At 34.7% G+C, this 27330-nt stretch overlaps 1 protein-coding gene across 4 annotated transcripts in view; it reads right to left on the bottom strand.

Annotated features, from left to right (window-relative positions):
* Positions 1-27330, bottom strand: part of Dpp10 (dipeptidyl peptidase like 10) — a 1332172-nt gene that overhangs the window by 97169 nt on the left and 1207673 nt on the right. For all 4 annotated transcript variants that reach the window (XM_004836090.4, XM_004836089.3, XM_087197849.1 and 1 more), the window contains one exon: positions 6881-7001. In XM_004836090.4, the coding sequence (XP_004836147.1) occupies positions 6881-7001 (121 nt within the window). The remainder of the gene's footprint in view (positions 1-6880; positions 7002-27330) is intronic.

The following is a 27330-nucleotide window of genomic DNA, read 5'->3' as shown; positions in this document are numbered from 1 at the left end:
GCCTCTGGCTCCCAGCCTTACCAGCCAATGATAGTGGCCATCACCAAGTCACTGGTACCGTATTACTGCCCAGTACACCAGATGATTACCTAGTGGCAGCTGAATTATGTGGGAACCCTTCCACCAGGAAGGAGCACCTGTGCCAATGAGAAGCCCATACTCTGGGACTGGATTTGGCTTTGCTGCCTACATTCCGGTCAGCACTGCAATACATGGGCTTATTTTTAAAAATGTATGTGTTAACCTATAGCACATGTTGCAACATTTCCAAACAGGAAATATTTTATGATAAAAATAAGGGTCAGGGACTCACTGTGGCAGTTTAGTAGTCTCATTATTTTGTCCTTAGCTTTATCTCCTGGATTGATGGGGTTGAAACAGTCATCTTTGTCTATGTTTTGGCACTTTTGTTTGACTACAACATTGAAGTCCTACAGCACGTCATAGTCATATGTCCTTCTTCTGTAGGCAGAAGGAACGGTCTTAAGAACTAAGAGTTCGGAAGGGTAGTGTTCTCTCTTACTATCTCCAATGACTCATTAGAAACATTTTGATTCCTGTTCTAACAATGGAGTCAATCAGTTTAGGAGTCCCATGTTTTGAAGGATTAATGCCTCCATCAGGAATGTAGACAAAATTCCATTCCTCTAACTTGGAAGATGAAATTTCTCCCTTTATCATTTTAACATCATTATAACTAAGAAAACAAAATATAAAATTAAAAAAAAAACACCCCCTCAAAGTTCTGACAGAAAAAGTAGTCACTATACTGGATAGGGTATACATCTCACCTACCAGAAATAAAATGTGTCTTTCTGATACAAAGAATTTAAGGAGAAACTCAAGAGATTCACACACAAGTCTTTGCCTGATTGTACTGGTTAATAGAAAACTGAGGTTTTAGCAATCTAGTAAGAAATTAATGCAGAAGAATAAAACTTGGCAGGAATAAAGTTTTGGTTTGACTGAGTAGTTAGTATGTCTACTCAACATGATGAAAAAGTAAGGGGAAGAGAAATAGGTAATTGAAGAAGGCAGTCTTGATTATCATTTAAGGCCACATGAAAAGCTTAATTTCTAAGCAGAAGCATTTTCTCTATAACCTGATATGAAAAATAGAAGTGGTAGATATATTTCTAAGTTTTAGATATATAACTGGACTTACACTGTCCTCGAATGAAACAGACCTGCTTCTCTTTCAGGGACATACACTTTTAATTTGAATAATAAAATTTTTCAGTGGTCCCTGTTTCTTTTTTTTTTTTTTTTCCTTTTTGAGTGATATGGCCAATATGAAACCCAGATAAATCAAATGAAGGGAGGAAGTGTGTTGGTGAATTTATTTTCTTGACTCCCACTCACTGATATCATGTGTCTGGCTGTATTCTCATCAAAACATGTTTTCTGTTACTGTGCCCTTCCAGACTCTGGAGACTTCTGTCTCCTCTCCCCACTTCAGGTATTAATGGCTAAGGAGTTATTAGCCAAAATTTGTCACATATTCCTTCTTCTGGATAAGTGGCCCCTTCAGAGGTGAAACCTCTGCTGTGGCCCAGGTGAGACCTTCGGAAAGGTCCATGGGAAACAGGCTTGGTGCAGAGGCATTAATACTGAGAGTTGGTGACCAGTAGGAAGTACTCATACAGAGTATTTCCCCATACAGGATTGTGGGATCCCCATTTCTGGGTCTTTCTGTGCTTTCTGGCTTGTGATATAAGTAGCTTATTTCTCCATATGCACCTGCCATGATGTGCCATTTTAATAAGTATGATGAGGCTATGTGATCCAGAACTATGAGCTACATAGTGTATATTTGTTCTTCATAAGTCAATTATTTAAAGTATTTGTTACAGCAACAGGGAGCTAACCCAATCTCCTTGAATTATTCTCTTTTGAATGTGCTGGGGTTTTTTCCACTTCAGATCCTGTGCCTGATTTGTATAAATAACTTAAAATTTATTTGGACAGATGAATCATACACGTGACACACTGAGGAAAAAAATACATATGACAAGAGCCAATTAAGTATAAATTCTATGAAATTGAAGACAAGAAGAGAACCTAGTAGCTAAAATCAACACTGTGGATTTCGAAGATGTGAGTTCCATCAGATGTAATGAAGTATGTGTGCCCCATACTTCTGTTAAGTACACAAGGCCCAAGTTTGTGGCCACCATGAAGTAGGAACTGGGTATCATCAACTCTCTTTACTTTTGAGTGATCAATGGCTAATATTTTTCTTCACAAAAATGCTATGGTACCAAAATAATATATACAAATAGTCACACAACAACTTCCTTCAGATACAAAAATAAAACTAACTGGAATGAGAAGGAGATGAATAAAAGCATCTTTTATATGCATTTGCTTAGTAGTCATCCTGGTTAAGGCACAAGCTTCTTTAATTGCAACTAAGAGGGACATTTGCTCAAATATTTAAACTTTCTATGGTAATTATATTATTTAACAAAAAAATTATTTTTACAAATTGAATTCTACTTCAATTTAATATGTGTTTGGCTCTTGATCATTTTATTACTCTGATGTAGAAAATCTCACTGCGCAGCAGATGGAATTTTCCACACATGTGGTTTTACATCACAGAGACTTAAAACATAGCCTCAGTGCAAAGCATTTCCAGAAAACTCAGATACAATAACTGTGTTCAGATTAACATGAAATACTGAAAACCAAGATGATTTTATCCAGTTAGAATTTTTCAATTTAGTCAGAATTTTCTGTGGGTGCTGCCGCCCTCCCGGTGACTTTGTTGCTGACTTCCCCCCATTTTCTTCATTTTACTGTCAACTTTCTTGTAAGAATCATCTATATTCATGACCAGCTCACTATCCTTCTCCAACTCTCATCCACAGCAATTTTTTCTTCCCTACCAACTGACTAGTTTTGCTCCTGTCAAGGTCACCAATGATCTAGTAGCAAATCCAATGGTAACTCTGAACTCCGCAGCTGGTGACCCAGGGACTCCGCACTGATGAGGATACCGGCTCTGACAGGCTGCCATGGCTGCATCTCCACTTTTCTATCTTCTCTCTTACAGTCCAGTTTCACTGGCATTAAGTGTCCAATAATAATTCATTTAAGCAATGAGGGATAAATATGACTTCATATCTCCAAGAGAAGGCAAAAAAGTAAAGTGAAAAATAAGCATTTTGGATTGTTTCCATTAAATGAAAAATGTGCAAAAATGGCAATTTGTCAATAAGGGTGCTGTTTATCCTGTCAAGTTTTTCTTATTTCATTATTGTCATTCTTGGAGATCAATACAAAGGCCATTTCTTTCATGAAGTACCTCAGATTCCTCTATCACATCAGATTTAGCTTTATTTATAAATTTATTTACTCGACTGGCATGAGGTCTCTTTATGCTTCTATTTACTATGTTCTGAATGGTTTGTTATACAATAAGCATTTACAGTGTACCATTGGAAATGCTCCAAAGACACCATATTCCTCCCTGTATTGCTCTCAGAAAATGTCTGACAGATATATGTGTTCAGAGGCCATGGAATAAATTTTAAAAATTATCCCTTTAAAATTTGGGAACTTAAAAATATTTATGAATCATTCAGGTATACTGGTCTCATTATTCTATATCATCAAATCATTTAAAGTAGGAGTACTTTCTTCTCCATTTAACAGATTAAATACTTTATGGAAATTTTCAAAGCTAAAGATTTGTCAACCATATAATTTCGTTTTAATAAATTTTTGAAAAATTACATTTTGATATGGTACCTTATTTAGTTGTTACCATGTCAAATATGGAGATTTATTAGAATAAAATTGTATTACAATTATGTAAAACTGTAATACAATTGCCTTGTATAAGTACAGTATTTAAAATAATCTTCTATTTTGAGAATTTTATTTCTCTGAACTTCATCAACCCTTCAAAACACATTATAATTTATATGTTTTTATTTTCCTTACGAACTGGGTAATGATACAATTAGAGACAAAGAAGAATTAAAGACTCCATATTAGTGCCACGGTTAAAAGCATTGCCACACTCACAGATTGACCTGGTCCTTGAAAGCTCATGCCATATCTTTCAAATTTTCTATTAAACTATTTTATTATTCTTTATATGACTCTTCTCACCAACACATCCCCATCCCACTGGCATTTATAAAAAGTAAATGTCAATTTTTTAAAAAGTAGAAATGTTACATGTTACTTCTTGAGTCTTCTATGCAGGTTATTTTGATTATAATTGATCTCTGTGAAGTAATTAAAAGCACACCCACAGAACACTGAAGATCTCAGGCATCCTCTAGGACAGGGATGGTGAACCTAGGCCACCTTTGCCACAATGGACTGTTTGTATCATTGAAAGCTCTAGAAGCTTCACCATCCCTGCTCTAGGACCTGCCACTGTACTTCAGCAAATATATTGAGGAGAAAAGAAAGGTCTGGAGTTTGAGAGTTGTTGGCACATGGACAAGCAAAGTGATAATGGGAGAATAAAGTGTGCAAGGAATCTTGAAACATAGATTGAGAATGGCAGGCAAAGTATTGAGGGAAAAATTAATGGGAAATGAATTGCCTAAGTCCCTGTGCCGAACTTTAATAGTGATTCCCTTGAGGAGGACTCCTTCTGAAGCTGAGGTGAGAATTGGAGTTCATGAACAGTAGTCAATAGAACCTTTCACTGAGGAAAATATTCATTAACTTATGATGATTTAGGGCCCCAAATATGTGCTGTGTCTTACAGAACAATGGGAAGCATCCACTGCAACAGATAAAGTAGCTGGCAGCTCAATGCTGGCTTTGTGTACACAAAACACATGTTCAAATGCCAGACCTGCAGCTCATTTTCTTTGAGGCCATATCCAAGTCACTTACTGTCCCAGACATTTGGTTTCTTGAATAAATGCACTGGCAGGGTTAAACCCACATGTATGGAATTCCCTAGGATACCTGAAACATAAGAGTCCAGTGTATTGGGTTTAATCTGAGTAACAAAAATTTAATTTTTCATGTCTCCTGTGGAATCTGTTAAACCTACAGGGTCAATCACAGAAGTTTTAGTCATGTGCTTTGTCCTTTCCCCTCCCTGAACCCCAACACACTGTTCAGTCTCAGCCCAAATATATGGATTTTTATTATCTCATTTAGAAAATGACTTTTATTTGTTAGGTAATGGGCTCTAATTTCACTGTTTAAAATCCCCGTGAAAACATAAGCTTTCCCAATAGGCCATAGGCCTAAAACATCTCAATCAGAGTCTAAGTCAGTCATAGCATCAATCTACATTAAGCATACACCTAGTTGACTTAAAAGTTCACTGATGCTAAGGATCACATTGTGTTGCCCAGTATAGCATGTCCACATTTCCACTAACTCCTCTCCTCCCTGCCGTCCCGTGCTCCTTGTTAGTGCTCTCAGTGTCTGCCATCTCTATTTACTAATCACTCAAACCAGTAGTCACAGAATCATCCTTATCTTTTCTTATGCACCCCATCTGCTTAGCCACTAAGACCTATTTCAATGCTTCATCAATTTTAGAATCTTCCCTCCTCCTTCTAACTGTTTTAGCCTGAGTTCCATTGCTCATTATCTCCTGACAGAGCATAGAAAAAGTGTTATAGCTGCTCACTGGTCCTTTCCACTATTAGATCCCTGCTTCACACCATAACCAAAATGATCCATTTACATGGAAGAGCTAATCTCGTTACTCCCATACTTGAAAAGCTCTTCTAGTTTCTCCATTTTGTAGCAGCAAAATAATTGAAATGCCAGATGATTGTTAGAGGTCACTACCTTCTTTTCTTACTGCCTTCCCTTGTCTTAAATTTTACACTTCCATAATTTCAAGTAGAATCTACTTCCCTGGACATACACTATGCTGTTTAACACTTCTGTGTTTTACTAAGCTGTTACCTCTGCTTGGATCTTCCATTCTAACGTCTTCGCATATTAATGCTTCTCAATTTTGCATGCTCAGATCAGAAGGTTTCCCCTGTAGGAAAATGCTTGTGAATCCCTAGATTGCCCCGATCCTCATTTCTTTGTTCTTTCATAGAACTAAAAATATCATATCAGAAGTAGAGAGGCTGTGTTTGCAAATATTGTTCAAGAATAAAATTGATTTTCTAGATGATTCTTAGCTGTAAAATTTGTAATCAAATAGACTAACTCAGTTCAAATCTTGACAGATTGTGCCAAGATAAGTTGCAGAGTTTGAAGCCCAGATATTAAACTCGGGCTTTGAGAATTCACCAGACAATCTTTATCCAAAGTTCAGCTGATGCTTAGCACATGATTAAAAGTGAATAGAGATTTTTAACATCTGGTTCATATTTATATTCTCAGCTATTGCCAAAACTTTATTCAGTAGTTATTTGAAATAACTTGCAGATAGGCTTTATGCTTCTTCCTACAGAATGGATTTTCAAAACTGACAGAATGTTTCTAATGAGAATGACTAAATTCAAGTAGCTTTCATTCATTTGTTGACAAGTAAAGACTTTTGTTTCTTTTTTTCCAGGTAGTCTGAAAAATTCATTGTCTAATTCCAGAGTAAGATGAGGTAACCACTCACTTTTATTTTTAAGTGCCATCACAAATAAAATAATCTATCTAGTCTGAACAACATTTGTGTGTATTTTATGTATGTAAGATATATATATATATATATATACATGTAAAATTTGAAATCATATAAGTAGATATAAATCATGTCCAGGAAAAATATGAGCACATGTAATGATACAAAAGTATGAAGACAATTTTGAGAGAAAATGAGGAGAACAAAAAATGTTATAAGTTTTGTTCTGGAATGAACAGATTTTTCTTGCAGATTCTGTATAAAAATATATCATTTGTATTCTCTTGAAACTAAATCTGCTCGACTCACCTTCATATAACCAGTCAGAAATTCCATTAAAAATAATTCCTTCTTTTCCAGAAGATGTCAGTCGCAATGAACTGCTCTTTATATCAGGCTGATAGTAGATATTATTTTCAAAAATATAAATCTGGATCAGGAAACATGAAACAAAGAAAAATCCCAACATGTTAGAAAGCTTATTTTTACTTTCACATTACAGAATAATCACTGAATAGTTTTTATCATTGCCTGCTTTCAATCTTTTTATTTAATGTGTATATTTTTACAGCATTCTATGATTAATGGCTTTTTTACCTATCATATCAATATCAAGTTGTCATTTGTAATTACATGGCACTGGATATTGATACTTTTAGATTCATATTTTCAGCAACAATATTTCATCTTCTTACTAACTTCTCTCCCATACCACAAAATTGGTTTGGCTATAAGATGACATTTTCTATGCTTAAAAGACATTTAACTGAAACTAGATAGCATTTTAGTAACAGCCAGCTGACTGAAAAGCATCAATTTGGGGTCTTTTGCAAAAGTGCATTTGGTGATCAATAAAATAATACATACTTAAAACATTTCTCTGATTCTGTCCAGCTTGACTCACAGATTCACTGATGATAAGAAGCACTAGTAAAATGTCTTTGAACTGATAGTAAAACACAGCTCCACATGCAGCAACATTTCTTTACAATTCTTTCCTCAATAGCGTAGCAATAACAATAACCTTGTGCCTGAGAGTTGAAGAGTTTCAAACACATTACAGAGTCTTCCAGAAAAGAATCTACAATGATCGGAACAATGCTTCCTCATAAAAGATGTGTCTTTGTTATAGATAATTTGGGATAAAACTACTTATAACTCACTCTACAATGCCTTTAATGCCAAATGTTAAAATTATTTATCTATGTGCTGTTATAACCTTCCATACAACCACATTTCCTCCACGTATTAGGAAGTCAGATTGCTATTCAGATCAAATGCCTTACTAAAAAGGTAAACGATGGTACAATACCTATGTATCCAGCATGCTTTATGGTCATACACACAACACCAAGGAGAGCAAACACAGGAACTTCTGAAATTATCCTCTAAATAACTGCAAGATCCAAGATGTTTAATCTGAGTGTGCAGTGTGATAAAAACAATCCTAATATCTAGAAAACTTCACTGATATTTTATTTTGGTTTTGGAGATATGATGATAGTCTGTATGTTTAATTAATCATTCCACCAATACATCTTTTATATTACAGGCAAGAATACCAATCTAAGAATAAAAATATTGGAGACAAAAGTGATGGCACACTGGAGTGCTTAAAAGCATGGGCTTCACAATGAGGAAGTCTAAATTTAAAATCCTAGTGACCTTGGTAATTTGCTTGATCTTCAGTCTTTTTTATTTTTTTAATTAATTTTATTGGTACATTTTAGGTATACAATATAATGACATTCATCATTGGAAATTTGTACCTTTACATAATCTCTCTTGATTCTTATTTTTCCCCGATTCCCTTGCGCTCCCTTCAACCCCTCCATCCCTCCCTATTTACAAAGACTTTGTTTCCTTTTTTTCATTTTCTCATATTAATTCCATTCCCTTATTTCCTTTCCCCTACTCCTCCCACTTCCCTTTCCCCTTTCCCCTTTTCAGGTCTTTTTTTTTTTTTAAATAAAATGTGGGTAGGAATTACATACACTCTGTTGATCTACTGTGAATAATAAAATGATAAATGTAGAATATAGAACACATGTGGTATTACTGAAGAAGACTGTCTTCACACAAGTCAACATAGTTTAAGATCCTGAGCTCTTTGTAGGATACAATATCTGAATCAAAATAAAATCTCTACTGCTTCAGCTCACCTGTAAATTATCCCCAACTACTGTCCAATAGTAGATACTAGACTATTTAAACCTGTGTTAATACTGTAGTAGTAGTAGAATAGTAATTGTACTAGTGGGAGAAGAAAGAGAATTAACAAATTATCTTTCTTATTTTCAGTTCAATTAGAAAGATTTCAGGTGATAATATGAAATAGAAAATAAACTTCTACTGAAAGCATAGCTCACATTTAAGCAAAAGTTTGAGAATTATCTTTCAGGTGACATAACATTTTTTTTTTTTTTTATGGTACCGGGGGATTGAACTCGGGTCCTTGCTCTTGTGAGGCAGGTGGTGGAACCACTGAGCTAAATCCCCCAGCCCCCTCAGGTGACATAACAATAGACACAAGTTAGATTTAATGACTTTTGTAGTCCCTGACGACTGAGAAAAAATACTTTCATTGTAGCCAACTATAGTGTATGCTTTAAACTTTTTCATTCTACCATCTCTTGTTCTTCATATAGGTGCAAAAAGTCTTTCCTGGAAAAAATCCCTTTTCTGTAGGTGAACCTTCTAATTGGAATTGTGCAATTACCCACACCTAGTCTACTAAGGATGTTACTAGGTACCAGGTGAATTCATTCAAAGTTATTTGGTTCTAAATTATCAGCTTTCCAGAGATGGAATCCTAAGTCAAGATAATTAACAAAACCACCACGACTTCAGCAGATGTATAAATTATCTAAAACTATTGACCAGTAATTACATTTATATTTGAAGAACAGATTGGATGATATTCAGAATCCATATGAAACTGACATCTGCTACAATGTAAAAGAACAAGCAATATGAAACCAGAATGTTAATGTCATTCCTCTGAATGATGTATTATGAGAAAATGCCCATGAGATCTGTAGGCAAAAATATTAGGGGCTGCATTCATAAGAATATACATTCAAATTCCCCAAACCTCCCTTCAGTTACCAAGGTTTATCACAACTGTAACTACTACCTTGAAAATTTGAGAGATCTTCATTTCCTGAGGTACTATCTGGATACTGTGATGAAATTACAATGCATCCAAATATCATCATCAAAGCAGTAGCCAGATTTAAATCAAATTGAAAATATGATGGACATTAATGTATTTATTACCATTTAACTAATTAAACTGTCTTAATATTTTGATAGTATTAATCAATTCCTTCAGTAAGCCATCTAAATAGCATAAAACATAGAAATAGATAGCTATTTGACCAGTTAACGCTTAAATTTATAGAGCATGCCATCTAAACAGTTTGTCAAAATCAATGCTATTAATCTACTTACAAAATAATTTAAAAATGGTAAAATCAAGAAAGGGAACAGGAAAACAAATGAAATACAATGTTATGACTTATATCTAGTTGTTCCCATGAACTCACTCTCATGCACTCTTAGGTGAGGCTTTTAGGAGTGACCGGATCACAGGTGTGTGATACTAGATCATAGATATGTGATAGTGGATTAGTCCATTGATTGGTTTAGCATAATTCTGGACGGATGATGGACTTACTGAAGAGGGACGAACCACCTTGGTGAGGTTTAGCATCAAACAATAGGCTTTTAGCCTACATAGAATAAGAAAGCAAGGGAGAATGAAGGCCTTGATGCTTCGTGTGTGGCAAGCCATGGACTTTTTCTCCACTGCCATGCCCCTCTGTCATGCTCCCATGCCTAGGACCCCACCGATTATGAACTGAGCCCTCTACAAACTGTGAGGTAAAATAAATCATTTCTTTTCAACTTGCATGTGTTGAGTATTTTGTCACACAAATGAGAAGGTAATTCACATACAGTGCACTAACCTATGCTGGTAGCAAATATGTTATATTAAAAATATTCTAATCAATATGTCAGTCAATATTGTCCATTTAGCAAGTGACTGGACTCACTGTGTATCAGTGAAAGGCTAGAGCTTTGAAGAGTCAAATTTTAGTTTTTCTCCGTTTCTTCCTTCTGCCACAACCTCCAGAAAATGCTACAGATGTTAGATACCTCAGCAACTTGGATTGCTGGGTGAGGAAACATTGAACCAAATTCATTTCTACCCACAACCAATCTATAGTGAAAATGTGGCAAGAAATGAATATTTGATATTAAAAATCATTAAAATTTAAGGAGTCAGAGTAATCCCAATGTAAATTGTGACTGATTCAACCAGTGAAAATAAATCAGTGAATTCCATGAGTGAACTATAGTTAGACTGACTTGCTGTGGCTTATGTTCTGGCAAAAAAATATGTAATTTAAAAAATTATCCCAGATGACAGGTACGAAGTAGTTTTAGTGTTGATTTTTTGAGAAATCATCACACTATTTTCTGCTGGATCTATTCTAGTTTCACTCTCACCAACAGTGGATCATTTTTCCACTTCCTAGATAATCTTTTTTCTTTTGTTAGTTTTGATAATAGCCAACACGACAAGTATGAGGTCATAACACAGTGTCTTCTTGATTTGCATTTTCCTGATAATTAGTGACCACATTTTAATTTGTGTATGCAGTTCATATATTTGTGAAGAAACTACCAACATTAATAAAAATAATGAAGATTATATAGAAATTAATGTGGAACATGGATAAATAGGATATATATTTTAAACTGATGACAATGAGGTTATTTTCCTAATCTAGAACAGTTTTTCAAGGTTGGCACTACTAACATTAATGCTTGAGAATCATTTCTTATGAACGACTTTCCTGTGAATTATAGAAAATTTAGCAGCATCAAAGATACTGTGTGTGTGTGTGTGTGTGTGTGTGTGTGTGTGTGTACATATGTGTGTGGTACTAGGGATTGAACCTGGGCCCTTCACACTGAGATACATCCCAGTCCTTTTTAAATTTGAGACAGGGTCTCACTAAATTGCCAATCTATTCAGGTTAGAGATGAATTTGTGATCCTATTGCTTTAGCTTCCCAGAATTCTGGAATTATGGCATGCGTCATGACACTGAGAGTTATAGTTTATATCTAGATATTCCCCCAAAGCCTCATGCTTTCCTAGGTAGGGTTTTTGTCAGGTGACTGGATCACGGGTGATCGATATTGATCAGGGGATTAGTCCTCTGATGAGTTTACAGCTGAGTGTGATGTTGGAGGACGTGGGTCACTGGGGCCATGGCCTGGAAGGGTCTATCTCTCCCGTCATCCTTGATCTCGCTTTGGTTCCTAGTGCCTTGTCGTGGACTATTTCTCCCCTTCCATGCCCCCTTGCCATGCCACCCTGCCTTGGAGCCAGTGGACTCCAGTCAGAAACTGCTACAAACTGTAAATCCAAATAGACCTTTCCATCATTAAATTGTGGGTGTGAGGTATTGTGTTCCAGTGAAGAAAAAGAAACTATAACAATCTAGCTAGCAACCCTGACTTCTACATGCAAAATGCCAGTAGCAATCCTGCCCTTCAACTGTGACAACCAAAAATATCTTCAGATTCTTCCATAAGTCCATGGCAAGAAAGAAAGGTGAAAAACTGCCTCAAATTGAGAACTGTTGATTTAGAGGTAAATAATTTCTTTGCATGAGCATATGTTCCATAAATGGAATAATTTAATTCCTCAAGCCATTAAAAGCCAATTTGTTTATTTTTTCAATTTTTATTACTACCGTACATGTTTTGCAGTATGTAATAATTACATAATCATGAGGTGTTGGTGCATGTACTTAACACATCTTAATTACTTTTTACTTCCCCCTTATTTCCCCCTTTCTCCATCTATTTGCAGTTTGTTTTTTGAAAATGTTTTGCTAAGTATCCCTGGAATTGTAAGGTTTATAAAATATAGTTCTTAGCTTCAAAATGATTATAATTATATGTAAAAGAAAAGTAAGCGAACCTCTTAAACTCAGTGAAGAAAAAACCAAGTATTACAGCATTAAGCCAGTAATGGCAGGGTCCAGTGCTTCATATGCTGTGCTTCATAGTGACTTTTAAAAATACAACAAATTTGCACTGTATCGCAAAGAACAAGGAGTGATTCTATGGAACTAGGAAGGAAGAAAGAAGAAAAAAGTCTAGGCTGAGGAAAAAGAATGAGCTAAAACTAAAGCCTGACAACTATAGAAATATTTGGAGCAGAGTTAGGTAGCATATCTATACATCCATGGATGCCCTAAAGCAAATATGCATAACTAACAGCTGTAGAGAGCTAATAATGTGGACTGGAAACATTTAGCATTATTTTGTGACTGTACCAATGTTTTCATGACTCAGCTGAATTGTGCTCCAGTGTGGTCTATACAGGGCAAGGAGCACTGTGTAGGGGTGAGAGTGTGCAGAGGTATCTCCACCTCCTGTGCTTGCCACACATCGTCCATGGACTGGAGACCCCTGTCTAACAGACACTTTGTGGACTTGTGCAACTAGGCCAGAAAAACATAGTGATTACTGGCAATAGTATTTCAACCTACCTACACTTGAGTTCCCATGAAGACAGTCATTTGTTGTTATTAAGCAGATATATAAGATTTCTTATTTAACTATTAAGTTTCGGTTCATGTGTTGTTTTTTGCTGTTGTTTTGTTTTTTGGTACCAGGGATAGAACTCAGGACCTTGCACTTGAGATGTAGGTGTGATACTACTGAGCTAAATTCCTGACCCACCAATCATGTGTTTTTAATGTTATAGTAAAAGTATTTTAAAAGGGAAGCTTTATTACTTATACATATATTAACTATATTATGTATTTTATAAGCAGCTCAAGACAATTTTTCTTCACTCACTGTGGCCCAGAAAAGCCATAAGTTTGGACATCCATAAAGAATCACTTGGAGCCAAACTATAGGGAAATTTGAATGCTAAACCAAGTATTTTTTTCAGCAATTGATGGCTTTAAATTGTTTATGAGCAGATGCATGATTTGATTAACTCTAAGGAAATATTTTGAAAATTAACTGGTGGCATTAAATAACGGTTGAGGGAAATGAACAATTACTGGCAGAAAGATAATTCAAATATTCTTCTTAGTGGCAATCACTGACAAAGTGGACTCACTATTCCTAACATGTGTCTACAATGCATATGTGTGAAATGTTTGAGTTTGGACCCCCATGTTTTAGCATCTTGTATTTGGATCCTTTTAAGCTTCATCCAACTGAGTCAGTCACTGCAATTTTTTCAGTTTTAGTTGCATACCCTTCAAATTGGATACCAGGCCAACCTTTTGCCTTGTACCATCAGAAATTGAACATTCAGATAACTAGAAACTGGGTTCTTTTGGGTCTCAGCCCCTCAACCACATTCCAACCTCACTGCGCTTTGTGGTTCAAGCCTGGCTTCAAAATGTGTGTAAAACTTGGCCATTTGTTGTACCAGAAGCAGACTTCCATTTTCAATTGTGTCAGCTTATCAATTTCTTCATGATTACAAACTATTTGTTAAATAGTTTTAATGTAATGTTATTTGGAAATAATTCAGGCACATGAAGCTTGTATAGTGATTTAGAGCCACTCCTAGGGACAGATAATATATATTTTTTAACATATAGGAAAGTTTTATCATATACATAGCATTAAAACATATAATATTGTATGTAATGCCTTTATATGGGAGGAAGATGTGAGAATAAGCTGCCTTAAATTCCATCATGAGTTGTGGAAAGACATTTACGATTTTTAAAAAAATGAAAATCTTTGACAAATTTAGGGCATATTCTCTTAATGCAGCTGATTCCATTAGATATTGAAGAAAAATTCCCTTCTCTAAGGATTATGTAACATTTAATTCTAGGAAACATTTTTTAGGAATTACTCTTTAAATCCTTGAAATGAAAACTTATGAATAAGAAATTCTTATTTGATTTATATAACTGATTATTTTGGCAAAGTGAAACAATATAAAAATATAAAATGAAGTACAGACCCAATAACAGGTGTTGCCAATTGCATGGAGCAACTAAAAGTGCTGTGCACTGCTAGTGGGAAGGTAAATTGGTACAAACGCTTTATAAATTTTATCACTAGTTTTTACCAAAGCGGAGCATTATATGTAACTGACTGGAGTGACCCTATTCCATTTTCTTAAACCTAAGAGAAATGTATACAAATGGATGGATGGATAAACAGGTGGGTAGATATATAGATTTCTGTACACATACATAATTATACGTGCGTATCATAACAATGCTCACAGCTGTACTACTTGCAAGACCAATAATTATGTTTGTAAATCAGGGTGGTAATTACCACTGGAGGAAAATAGTTATTAGAAAAGGGCAGAATCGGGGGTATTAAAGGCTTTCAGGGTATGAACAAGGTTCTGATTTTTCTCTGGGCACCATGTATATGGGAATGTTCACAAAGATCAACTGTCTACTTTGCTGCAATCATGCTAAAGCAAACTGAAAGCAAAGCAAAAATGATATATACAAATTACATTAGTATGCAAAATTCTTTTAAAATATTGTTATAATGATTTTTATCAATATTTCACTGAAAGCCACCATGCCACATTCCATTTTACTCTTCAAAAATACCATTTCCTTAATTTGTCAGTGTGTGATAAATTCTGTGTGTCCATTTAGAGAGTACAAAGTAAAACTATGAGCATAAGTTAAATAGTTTGATTACCTCTGACATTTTGGTCTTAAATAAATCTCTCTGTTGGTTATAAAGTACTGCTTTCATTTCACTACAGGACCATCCCTGGGTTATAGAATAACTCATTCAAATCATTCATGTCACCTTTGCATCAATATCTGACATTCTAGAAATAGAATCACTATCAGGGAACTCTCATCCTTTGACATTTGCAATTATTCATATCAGGAAGCCCTTTCAAAGTTCTTACTTCTTAAAATCTTTACAGAATGTTATGCATTTTCAAAAAGTGAAATATGTCCTTTTGTTTTAAATTCATAATTATTTAAATCACTTCCCAGTCCCCAAGCCTAATCTTTTATCCGTGCCTTTTTAGCAGACATATGAATACCAGATAAAAGAGAGTGAAAAGACAAGGGTCAATCAATAAACATAATATCAGGCTGACTCTTAACAATGTCAGTCCATAAAACTCATTTAGCTTAAGTGAAGACCTTGTAATGAACAGATCCGTCTGATTAATAAAAATACTAATAAACATACTTATGGACCCAAATAAATAAACTAGAACTCACAGAAAATAAATTGGCATCAACTTTCTTACTATTACAAAAACTTACTTAGGTAGTAATTTATCTGTGAGTAACTGAGGATATTATATATCACTTGGGTATTCATATTCTCACCTCCTACCTTTCCTTCTTTTCATGTTTTCTTTACCATTTCACCCTCTTGCCTTATTCTCTTCTTCCAGTCCTTCTTCAAAAACCTAATATATATCACCCTGCATCTATATAGAAGACACTATGCTAAGCCTTGGGGATACAATTGTAAATAATACAGTATCTTATATTTAATGTGACTTTTCAATATAAACACATGCAAATGAGTATAGATAGAGTGGAAAAGGAAAAAAATAAAACCAATAGAGAAGGACTTTAATTTATGGAAAAATATTACTGCCCAATATGAGTGATGACAGTAGAACTTGAAATGGAAAAAATAAAATAAAATGCTAAATATTGAGTAAAATAAAATAAAATGGAATAAAATATTGAATATTGATGAAAAGTATAGAAAAGAAATAGCTAGAACTTGGAAAGCTGTTCTATATTGAATTAAATAACAACTTTGTTATCTGAAAGATCACTTTTTCATGGCCCTGTAGAACAATTAGCTTTTTTGTGCTGGGGATTGAGCATGAGACTTTGAACACACTACAAAACTGTTCTACCACTAAGCTACATCTCCAGCCCTGAAAGTGAGATCTCTATCAAACACACATTGGATAAAATCCCAGAAATGCCTATTACTCTTAGAAATATTAGGTCAGTAAAATCACTTCACTTTTGTCATATGTAAGGGGAATGATATTAACATTTTACACAATCATCCACAGGTTTAATGGAATCAAGCTTATGTTATGGATATTTGGTGTACCTGTTCAATATTTTAATTACTTGAAACTAGCAGTAACTGTCCATGATATATATATATATATATATATATATATATACATAAAATCATAATCTGTAAAGAAGCATACATGCGTACACTCTTATCCAGTTATCCTGAAAAGAAGTATAAACATTTGAAGAATGAGAGTTAATGATCACAGTCCCTGTTTTTCTGTATCAGCTGTACAGTGTGAAGTTTTTCTCTTATTTGGCAGTGCAGCATTTGACTTTTCTTTCCATATTTTATAGATCACTGCATTATCTGAGGACTGGTGGGCAGCAGAGTACAGGTGGGAAGTCTAGTCTCCATCATGAAGACAAAAGGTCACACACAGCATCTCTACATTGGGGCCCCTCCCATGACTGCGAGGGTAAAGTTGCCATTGAGGGTAAAGTTGCCACTAAGGCTCCAGCATGTGCAGAAATGAAGCCTGAGGGTGTGACTCCAATTGCAGCACCCTGACACATCTGTCCAGAGTACCCTAATCATATTTTTGTGAACACGTTCTATGTTCACAGAAGCCTGGCCTTCCATGACTCCTGTCTGTTTTCCAGCCCTGAAATTCTTACCTCCTCATTGGTTCTTAGCTTTCAGATGTATTTTTAATGAGTTCATTTCCTGTTGCTTACTCCCAAAATTTTAATTGATTGGTGACATGTACCATTCAACCTTTATACCCTTTTGGGTAGGAAAGTCCTTTACCACCATTCATTTTGGGAATGAACTAAATTAGCCCCTTACTTCCCATCTTGTGTTCTCCCTCTTATTATAAAGATTAGTAAAAAGTTTACCAAATATCCATTTTATTCAGCTTCTGAGGTTAAAATAATTTGCTTTTATATTTCTGTTGCAACTCCCTTTATTTAAAATGGGGACTCCAAAGTTCTTAAAAGAGTTTCCATGAAGGAGAGTTGAGACAGACTGGAAGAAATTCTCATATGCTTATCACTGGATTTGTGCCTAATTCTTTCCAGGTTACTGGCATGCTGATAAGAAAGCAAATTGAAAAATGCAGAGGGTGGAACCAGGCTTGGCTATGTCCCATGCACATTTCCTACAGCTCTGGTCTCTTTCTTCTCCTTCATGCAATTTCAAGGCATCCTTGGCCACAAATGAAAAAACAAGATTTTTCTTTATTGCAAAACAGAAATATCCAAACTGTTTTAATATATGTTTTGAAAATCCTGGATACCAGTAATATAACCATAGAAGAGTGGAGTTGATAATAAGATTTCTATGTCCAGAATTAAATTATTTATTCTGGTGAATGTTATTATGAACTTAAACTTAATTTATCAATGGTGAACTGAGGATGTGAGTCATTTAAATTTAAGCATAATTTAGGGTCCAGAATATAAATATTTAGAATATTTTTCTATGTTTCTCCTATGAAATTCTATAGAACGAACTATTTGTTGAATATAGTCAATCTAACTGTTAAAATGGATACAGTTTTATACTATCATGTATATATATAACTGCGATACTATATATTCTAATGTTTTGAGAGTGATAAAAGCATATAACAGGATGTTTAAAATACTATTTTCTGTTTCTTATGTATTTGTTCTGGGTTGTTTACAATAAATCGTTCACTGTTACCTTCCTTGTATTTTTTGTTTATTACTACCCATATATGCCACTACAAGTCAGAATCTGTTTGTCAGTATTTTCACTATGACACTGTCCGATTGAATAAAAAACCCTACTACTCCACATTCCATAAGGAAGAAAGAAAGACCAAATTTTTAGACTGAAATTCCTAGCAAAATGTACTGTCTGGGACACATTGTTTAAACCTCCTTCAGTTATCTTCTGCTTAAAAAACTTATCTACTTACTATGGATTAATGTTTGTATGTATCTGCTATATTTTCTTCTTCCTTGCAGCTAACACTGACACACAAAACAGTAAAAGCTACCTCAAGCAGAAAGGTTGGGTACATGTCTGGTGGCACAGCACATCTATCAATTAAGAGTAAATTACATGGAAAATGTCATACTTAAGAAGAGTATATGTTCACTATTTTGGTACAAATATCCATAAATTTCTAGTGAAGGAAGTTTAAAGTTGAAAGAAAACTGCATGTGTAGTGTTATACATACAGACATGATGGCTATATAGTTCACACATTCACTTACAATTTCACTGCACTCCTAATGTGCACCCTGTCTGTGAGACAATAATAACTAAGATGGACCCTTGCTGTTGAGGAATTCACACTGTAAATGAGAATGGCAGAAAAGAGTTAACAAATTTATAGAATATGCTGTGTCTACAGAATAGTGAATCACAACACGGCACTGGAATCTGAGTGAAAATCATAAGACAGTTTGAATGTAGTTGAATTTGGGAGGGTCAGAAAAGACTTCAGATGAGGTAGAAGTCATAGCTAGTTCTGCAAGTTTCAGCAGTCTTCTCTGGGCAGAGAGTTGGTGAAACACTATTTTAAGTAAAGTGAGTAGCATGAGAAAGGCAGGTCTTGAGGTCCCCATATTGAAAGCACGGTGTATAGAAAAGGAAGGGAGGAGAAATGACAAGACAAAGAGATGTGCATTAGAAAGTGAGTAGGGCCAAGTTACAGGCACAAAAGAATTGTTGAAGAACTGGAGAGAAGTGAGAGAAATAGTTCAGACTGAACTATCATTCTGAAAATGAATTCTACCTAAAACTGATTGTATAATATTGGTCCAATTTTGAAGACACGATGAATAAAATGGCCTTTAAAAGGTTATGTCACGATTTCATTTGATTTTGTATTAATTTGAAAAATTACTTTCTGTACCCTTTTCTCCTATTAGAGAAACAAAATGGGAAATGGAATAGTAATAATTCCAGTGATTCTATAATATTCACAACTAAGCCAGTAGGATATCTCAAACTGAATTGCCACACACCTTTCTGTTATGACTTGCCTGATGTTACAAGTAATAATACAGTTTTATGGTTTATATCTAGAGTTCACCCATAGCCTCATGTACTTAGAAGTGAGGTTTGGGGAGCATGATTGGATAATAGAGCCATGATACTCACGCATGGATTCATCCACTGATGGGTTTGCAGCTAAATGCAATGTGGGGAAGTGGAGCCTTGTCTGAGGAGGTGGGTCGCTCAGGGTGTGGCCTGGAAGGGTGTATATCCATTCCTGCTCCCTAGATACAGTTCTCTCTCTTTCTCTATCTCTATCTTCTTCCTGCCTGCCATATCATGAGCAATTCTGCTTTGCCATTCCCCTCTACTACACTGCCCTGCCTTGGAGCCAGCACACTGTGGACTGAGGCCTCTACAAACATTGAGCCAAAACAAAACTTATCTCCTTAGGTCTGTGGGTGTGTGGTATTGTGTCCCAGTGAAGAGCAAATAGATAAGACATACAATAAAGAAATAATGTCTTTCGTTAAAATGCCTGCTTTTCACATTAGCCTCCAGTGGCACTTGATTATGCTTCCTAAGGTTGATGTTTATAGTAATTTAGTGCTAGAAGAGACAAAACAGAAACCAATACAAAGAGAAAGCATATGTCCACATACCTGGCATGATGACTTTACAGAAAGTCCAAATTCAGTCTCTCCTAATAACTGCATTATAATTTTTGGAAAGAATTAAAAAGATTGAGGAGTAAATGAGCAAGAGAAGAGTGGAGTGGATATCACCAGTGTACAAACATCTTTGTGTTTATAAATTAAGGATGGGATAAGAAAAGATGAAAAGAGATGATGGCATGCCATGAATTAGCTTTCACAAGAGTCTCCCTGGCGGGGGTCTTTTCTGTGAACTTAAAAGTAGTAAGAAAACAGAGGAGGAAGACAAAAAGTAGGGAGAGAATGAGAGTTGAGGAAATATACTGAAATATTAAGTCATTTGCTCTGAGTTATGTAGACTCCACAGCAGTGATGGCAAGCCTTTTAGAGCTTTCAGTGATACAAACAGCCAGCTGCAGCACGCGTGCCACAGCTTGGCTACCACTGCTCCATAGGATGTAAATTTATGGTGTAGGATCCTTCTTCACAGAATGCTAGCAATATATCTTATCTTGTAACTACACTTACTCTGTTCTTGGTCTAGTTCATGATGTTATAACAGAATATCAAAGATGAAATAATGTGTAAGTAATAAAATGTACTCTTAGGGTTATGAAGGTGAAGAATGTTAAGATCATGGGACTGGCGTAGGATGAGAGACTTCTTCCTGCACTACTTCATAGTAGAAGACAGAAAGCCAAGACTGTAGGAGAGATTAAAGAGAAATAAACTTCCCCTTTGTAAGAAACCCACTACAGATATGAAGGTATTAATCCATTCACAACATTCTCATGGCCTACTCACTTGTCTTTAGGCCCCACTTCACCACACTTTTTCATTCTGGAAACAGTTTTAACACTTGCTTTTAGGATGACACAAACTACAGCATCTAATAGAGAATAGCGTGGAGCTTTGATGGATCCTATCATTGCAGTAATGATGACCTCTTGCCACTAGGGTTACTGATCACATCCCCACACAAAGGGTATCAAGTGGATCACCCATCACCTATCTCAGTGGGTATCAGTCACCCTTAGGTCAGAAGTCTTATTACCACCAAAACTGATGTGACACAATGATGCCATCTTTGTGCTAAATCACAATACTTCCTGGCCCATTACAACTCTACCACCTATACCATGTCACTGTGCAGTTTCATAGTGGCACTCCATAACCACCCCTCTTCCTTCTATTTGCAGTTTCTCCTCTGTGTGTTCCTTTCCGTAACTGCCACAACTGTACCCTCTCTCTCCCTTAAGCACTCCATTTTCTAGCAGCCCTCCATGACTACTGCTTACCACATCTTAGACTCCAAAATGCTCAAAGCTCTTGACTGTTTGTTTAGATCAGAGCCTTCTCATCTGAGGTTCATGTCTCGAGACTCACCATTCTCTGGCTCTGCACTATGGAGAAATAATTTTTTAAGACACTAGTTCTAACAGGCATTACCCTCCCCCAATTCCATAGTCTAGAATATGGTTCAACAAACTGTGGTGCACAGCCAAAGTGCAGTCTGTTCATATTCATGAGCTGTGATTTTTGCAGACCAGTATTGACAATGTACTTAATCACAGGGAAAGCTTACTTACAATTAGGAGGGAAGAGAAAAGAATGGGGTGAAAGAGAATGAAGATGTGTTATGTACATGGACTAACTCTGCATGACAAAAGTACTCCTTATGTACTGTAAACATGTACTAATAAAAATAAAAACAGAATTTCACTTTTCTCATTTTTGGATTTGTATTATGATGTATTGTATTTAATTGTTATTTCTTTGTAAAAGATCTCAATAAAATGTTGTGGCAACTTATTTTGGGTCTTGTTCTATAAGCACCTATAAAAAAAATTATGATTTTGTTTCTTATCCTGTGAATTTAAAATTAACTTCTGGTCCTTTATAGAAAACACTTTGTTCACCTTTGGTAAAACAAGTAAGGAACATGGATTTTAAAAATACACTTTCTTTCTTTCTTTCTTTTTTTAAAATTCAGGACTCCTCTAAGCTTTTTCTAATCTCCTTGTTATTCTCTGAAATCCAGGATACTCTACTGCATTTCCTAAATACATTACCAAACCATTATTTTTAAAAATTAGAACATCTGATAGGTTAAATATTCCAAGGAAATCATGGTTTTTTTTGGTACCGAGGATCGAACTCAGGTCCCTGCACTTACACAACAGGCGGTGAAACCACTGAGCTAAATCTCCCGCCCAAACAATCAACACGTGGGATCTCTTCTTCTTTCTCTTTTTTTTGGTACTGGGGATCGAACTCGGGACTTTGCACTTGCGAGGCAGGTGCCGGAACCACTGAACTAAATCCCCAGCCCGGAAATCATGCTTATTTGAAACCTTAAAGACTAATTATTTTCACGGCTTTTAAATTTCATTAACAATTCTATCAGAGGTAGGTTAATTTTAAATCAGTAAACTTTAGTAGTAATAACAGAACTCAACTTGAAGAAGGTATTTCTGATGATTTATCTCCTGAATTTCTTTACACATCCAGGTTCTAATCAAAACGCACAAAACACAACTTTTATGCATTGATTTAAAACTATGCAACTTTCATAGCTACACATGTGGAGGGACAGCATTTCAAATCTGGTTAAAGGAGTCATCTCAGGGCTCTCTCTCCCAGGCATTCTTTCTCCGCTCAAATAAATCCATCCTGCATTCCCTTACCAGATTCATTTTAAATGCATCATAGAATGCATAAGAATCCAGAGTGATGCTTCGTTCACAATCCCAACAAATCTATAGTCGCTCCATGTCTACCAACCCATTCTCATTCTTTCTCAATGTATCCTTCACATTTCTTAACTTTTTAGATTGTGTAACAGCATTTTTTCCATATAGTCTTTGTAAATAGCTTTCTTGTTTATGTAGTCTTTCTTTTCTTCAAGTAAATGGACCTAATTTTTAAAACCAAAATCAAGAAAGCATGACTCCCAAAAAGTCTACCTTTCCTAACCCTGACCCTAAACATGCACTCAGTCTATCAGTTATTCATATCTTATATTCATCACAATTTTGTCCAGACTATGTCTTGACTTATCTATCACTTTCTGCTTCCAGATTTAAATACCTCCACACTTCTTTAATTTCACTCAATTGAACTCTCCAGAGTGACTAAAACATTAAAAATTCTAGAAACAAACTTCTTATTCTTCAAAAACTCAAATGCCTGTTTTTCTCTCCTTAAAGGATAAAATTCTCTACATTTATTAAGTAAATTCTTGAAGGTTATGAACTTTGGGAATAACACAGGCTCTAGGAACTTTGAATTACTTAATAAATATTTTATAAGCTGCATGATTAAAACTGGATTAGTTACCAAGAGAATACATCTTAAATTTCAGAAATAAGAACAAAAACCCAAAACCTCAGAAGTTCACAATGTCCTAGGAAAAAGTTGAAGCAGTTTTATATAGTAAATCATTTAGTAAACACTTTCAAAATGACTTGTTCCAACTTGTCAAATGTATCAGAGATAAAATCATTAGTCAACCATGTGGATTATTTATTAAGACGTGATTTTACTTATTGTTATTTAATAAAACTAAGGTATCATATCTACCACATACCCTTAAATTCTGAAATTATTTACCAGAAAACCTCATTTTTGTTGGTCTACTAAGAAGCTCAACTATCTTTTATAAATAAATTATCATACAGGAAGATAAGTTCATAAAAATATGGAATAATTGCAAATGTTACTGAAAATGGAATTTTTATTATATTTCTCAAGGGTATCACACATACATACATTTAGGCCCCATAAACCATTTTAACATTAATGTTTTATATAGAAATTAAGAGAAAATCAAGTTTATGAGGTTTACTTCTCTATGTATCATTTTCAATGTTCTTCACCCTTGAATGTCTGGGTTTCCTCTGCTATCATTTTTCTTTATATTGATATGAGAGGAAAACCCGAGCCTTTGGAATGTGAGGACTCCGAAAATGGCACAAAAGCAATGTATGTACCATAGACTCTTTGTTTCTATTTAATTAGAAATCAGAAGCTGTTTTTATTTCACTTTGATTCCCTATGATTTCTTCTGTGAACTCTGGGCATTCTAATTGGCTTCCCTTTGTGCTGTTTCTCTGGCCTTTCAATATTTTATCCGTAGTTTTCCACAGCTTGCCTAATATGGACCTATGAGTGCTTGTCTGTGAATTTCTTTGTGTTTGGGATTCATTTAGCATCTTCAGTGGGTATGTTTTTATCTTTTACTAAATTTTGCAATTTGGGGCTGTCATTTCTTTAAATATGTTTCCTTTTGCATTCTCTCTTCTCCTATTATTCCATTTACCATATAGTAAAACTTTGAAATTTTTTTCTTCTTTTTTAGTAGAAAGCTTCTCACTGTGTAGCTCAGGTTTGTCTGGAATTCACTAGAACCCTGCCTCAGCCTCCTGAGTACTAGGATTATAGTCCTGCACCATCACATTTGGCCTTGATTTTATTTTGGTTAAACTATTCCCCTCTGGGTTCGTGTATTTTCCCCTTGTAACTTTCTCAGTATTTTTTCAGATTCAATATTATGTATTGATCAGAATATCTCTGACTATTCTCTTCATTTCTATACTGTTCTTAATTCCATCAACTACATTTTTATTATAGATAGTCTCCAATTCTAAAACTTTATTGTTTTGTTAATATTTCAAGTGTATTCTTTGAACTTGGAATCATAGGTGGGTGCCACCATGCCCAGCTAAACTAAAACATTTTGGTAATAAATTGTGTCATCTAATTCCAGAAATCTTGAACATTATTAAAGTCTCATTGGAAAGAATTTGAAGGGCTTTTAAAGAAACTGAAAACTGGACAAGTAGTTAAAAGTACTACTGTTCCTTCACCCTGGAACTCTAGAATAAGAAACCTGAAGAAACTAAGTCTTTTTTTTTCATTAAGTTTATTGGTATATTTTATGTATGCAATACTGTTACATTCATCATTGGGATCTTGTACCTTTACATGATGTATCTTGGTTCTTATTTTTAACCCATTCCCCTGCCCTCCCTTCACCCATTCCACCCTTCCTTATTTACAAAGACTTTGTTTCATGTATTATTATATTCCACATTTGAAGTACAAGTAAAATGGGTACCATTTTAAATGACCATTGATATTGACATTTGTCCTCAAGTGTAAATAATTATCATTTTTGGAATTAATAATTTACCTGCTAATAAGAAATTTAATTAAGATACGAAAAATATTACACCTAGAATTTGATAAATTATATCCTAGAAAATAATCTTTAATTCAGAGCAGTTTCCAATTATAAGACTTTGACTATATTTGAGTAAAATTTTCTAATTTTGATATGAAAGAAAGGGCAATTTGACAAGTACGAAAAGCTGGCCATCATTTCCTCTATTTTAAAATTTTCTTAGATTCTTCATTTTCTTAGATAGTAGTAAAAGTAACTGATTTTTGCCTTTAAAGGTTTGTTTTGTCATTTCCAATTCTAGAAATATTTAAATAATACCTACTCATTGTGGCTTAAGGGAGATTATTTTGCTTATTCTAAAAATGACAGCACAGTACCTAATGGTATGCACTTTTACTTTATCATTAGATAGCACAATATATTTGCACATATAAAAGACTCATACTTTCAAAAGCTCCTTAGTATTTTATTTCATTATTTTACATAATTTTATTTTACCAGGATCGTATTGTGAAATTATTTGTTTTTCCTCAAACTTTGTTTTTTAAATTAGAAAAAATGTTGTAATGAAGTTTTTGTTATATGTGTTTAGCCACAAGTACAAGAGATCTACAGAATGAATTCTATTTTTAGAATTTTCGTGTGATCCTATATTTATTTTGGGTTATATGGTTAGCCCAATTAACTTAATTCCTTTGTGGTCATAAGATATTCACTGCATGATTTTAATTCTTTTGTATTTATTGAGATCTGTTTTATGGCCCAGAAAAGGCATGTGAAAAATACCATGTAGTCTGTGTTTTTTGGGTATAGGTGTCTATAAACATCGATTATGTCATGATGGTTGTGTTGATCAAATCTTTTACATACTTACTTTTCTCCTACATTTTGCATCTTTTACTGTAAAAGAAATGTTGAAATTACCAGTTAAGATTGTCAATTTGCCCACTTCTGTATATTTTTCTTTTAAAATATGCATTTGGTTTTGATCCATGCATAGCTGTGGGGAATTTTTATCCAGTTCCTTAGAGACTATCATTTAGGATGTCGCTTATTAATGATATCTGTAAAGATGCGATTTATTTTCACATTTTCATATTCCTTGTTCTTAAGAACAGAGAGGGAGAGGTCCTCTACCATATCATTAAAATGATGTCTACAGTTATTCTGACGTGAAGAAATCTGACATTAATGCAGACTACAGTTTCCTTCAAGGAGTTTCCTGCATCCATTTAACAAAATATTGTAAATCATTAAAACACCGAACTCTTCCTAATTGGAATCCTTTTACTCTGGGAGTTGTGTAAAATCGTTCACGTCTTACAAAAATATTATAATATTATTCTTCCTACATTTTTGTTTATTTAGACTCATGACTGCACCCAGCATCACTGTAGGGTAGTCTGCAGAGCTAAAATTCAGGATAACAGATATGCAAAAGTTGCAATAAAATGGAAAAATTCTACTATTTGGGAACAGTCACTGATTATTATCTACAATATTATTCCATTTAAATAGTACGCTTAGTAGGAACTGCCTAAAGTATTGAGAGTACTGGATTATGTGGGACCCCGGTTTACAGTTCTAGAGTCTACAATCCTGAAATTTCTATAATTCTTATTCTACAATTTACTGTTTAATTTCACATTGGGGGCATCATGAGACAAGATGCATCACATAAATTCATATTTATGGTAAAAAATAGGAAAAATATCCTGTTGCATTTGTCCCATTATTACTAAATACCTCAAAATGGCTTAAATACAAATTAAAGAAAATAGACACCTTGTATTACAAAAAGGAAACAATGGTTTCTGCTGAAATATTTTATATCAGTGGTTCACCTGTTCCTTTTTATCTTCTTTGGAAACAATATCTAATTTTTCGTGT

Source organism: Heterocephalus glaber, unplaced genomic scaffold (assembly GCF_053883595.1).
Source record: "Heterocephalus glaber isolate CG9 unplaced genomic scaffold, H.glaber_assembly_v1.0 deba00000347, whole genome shotgun sequence".
Taxonomy (NCBI): Eukaryota; Metazoa; Chordata; class Mammalia; order Rodentia; family Bathyergidae; genus Heterocephalus; species Heterocephalus glaber.
Note: the sequence above shows the minus strand (reverse complement) of the source record. Positions and strands in the feature narration are given on the sequence as shown.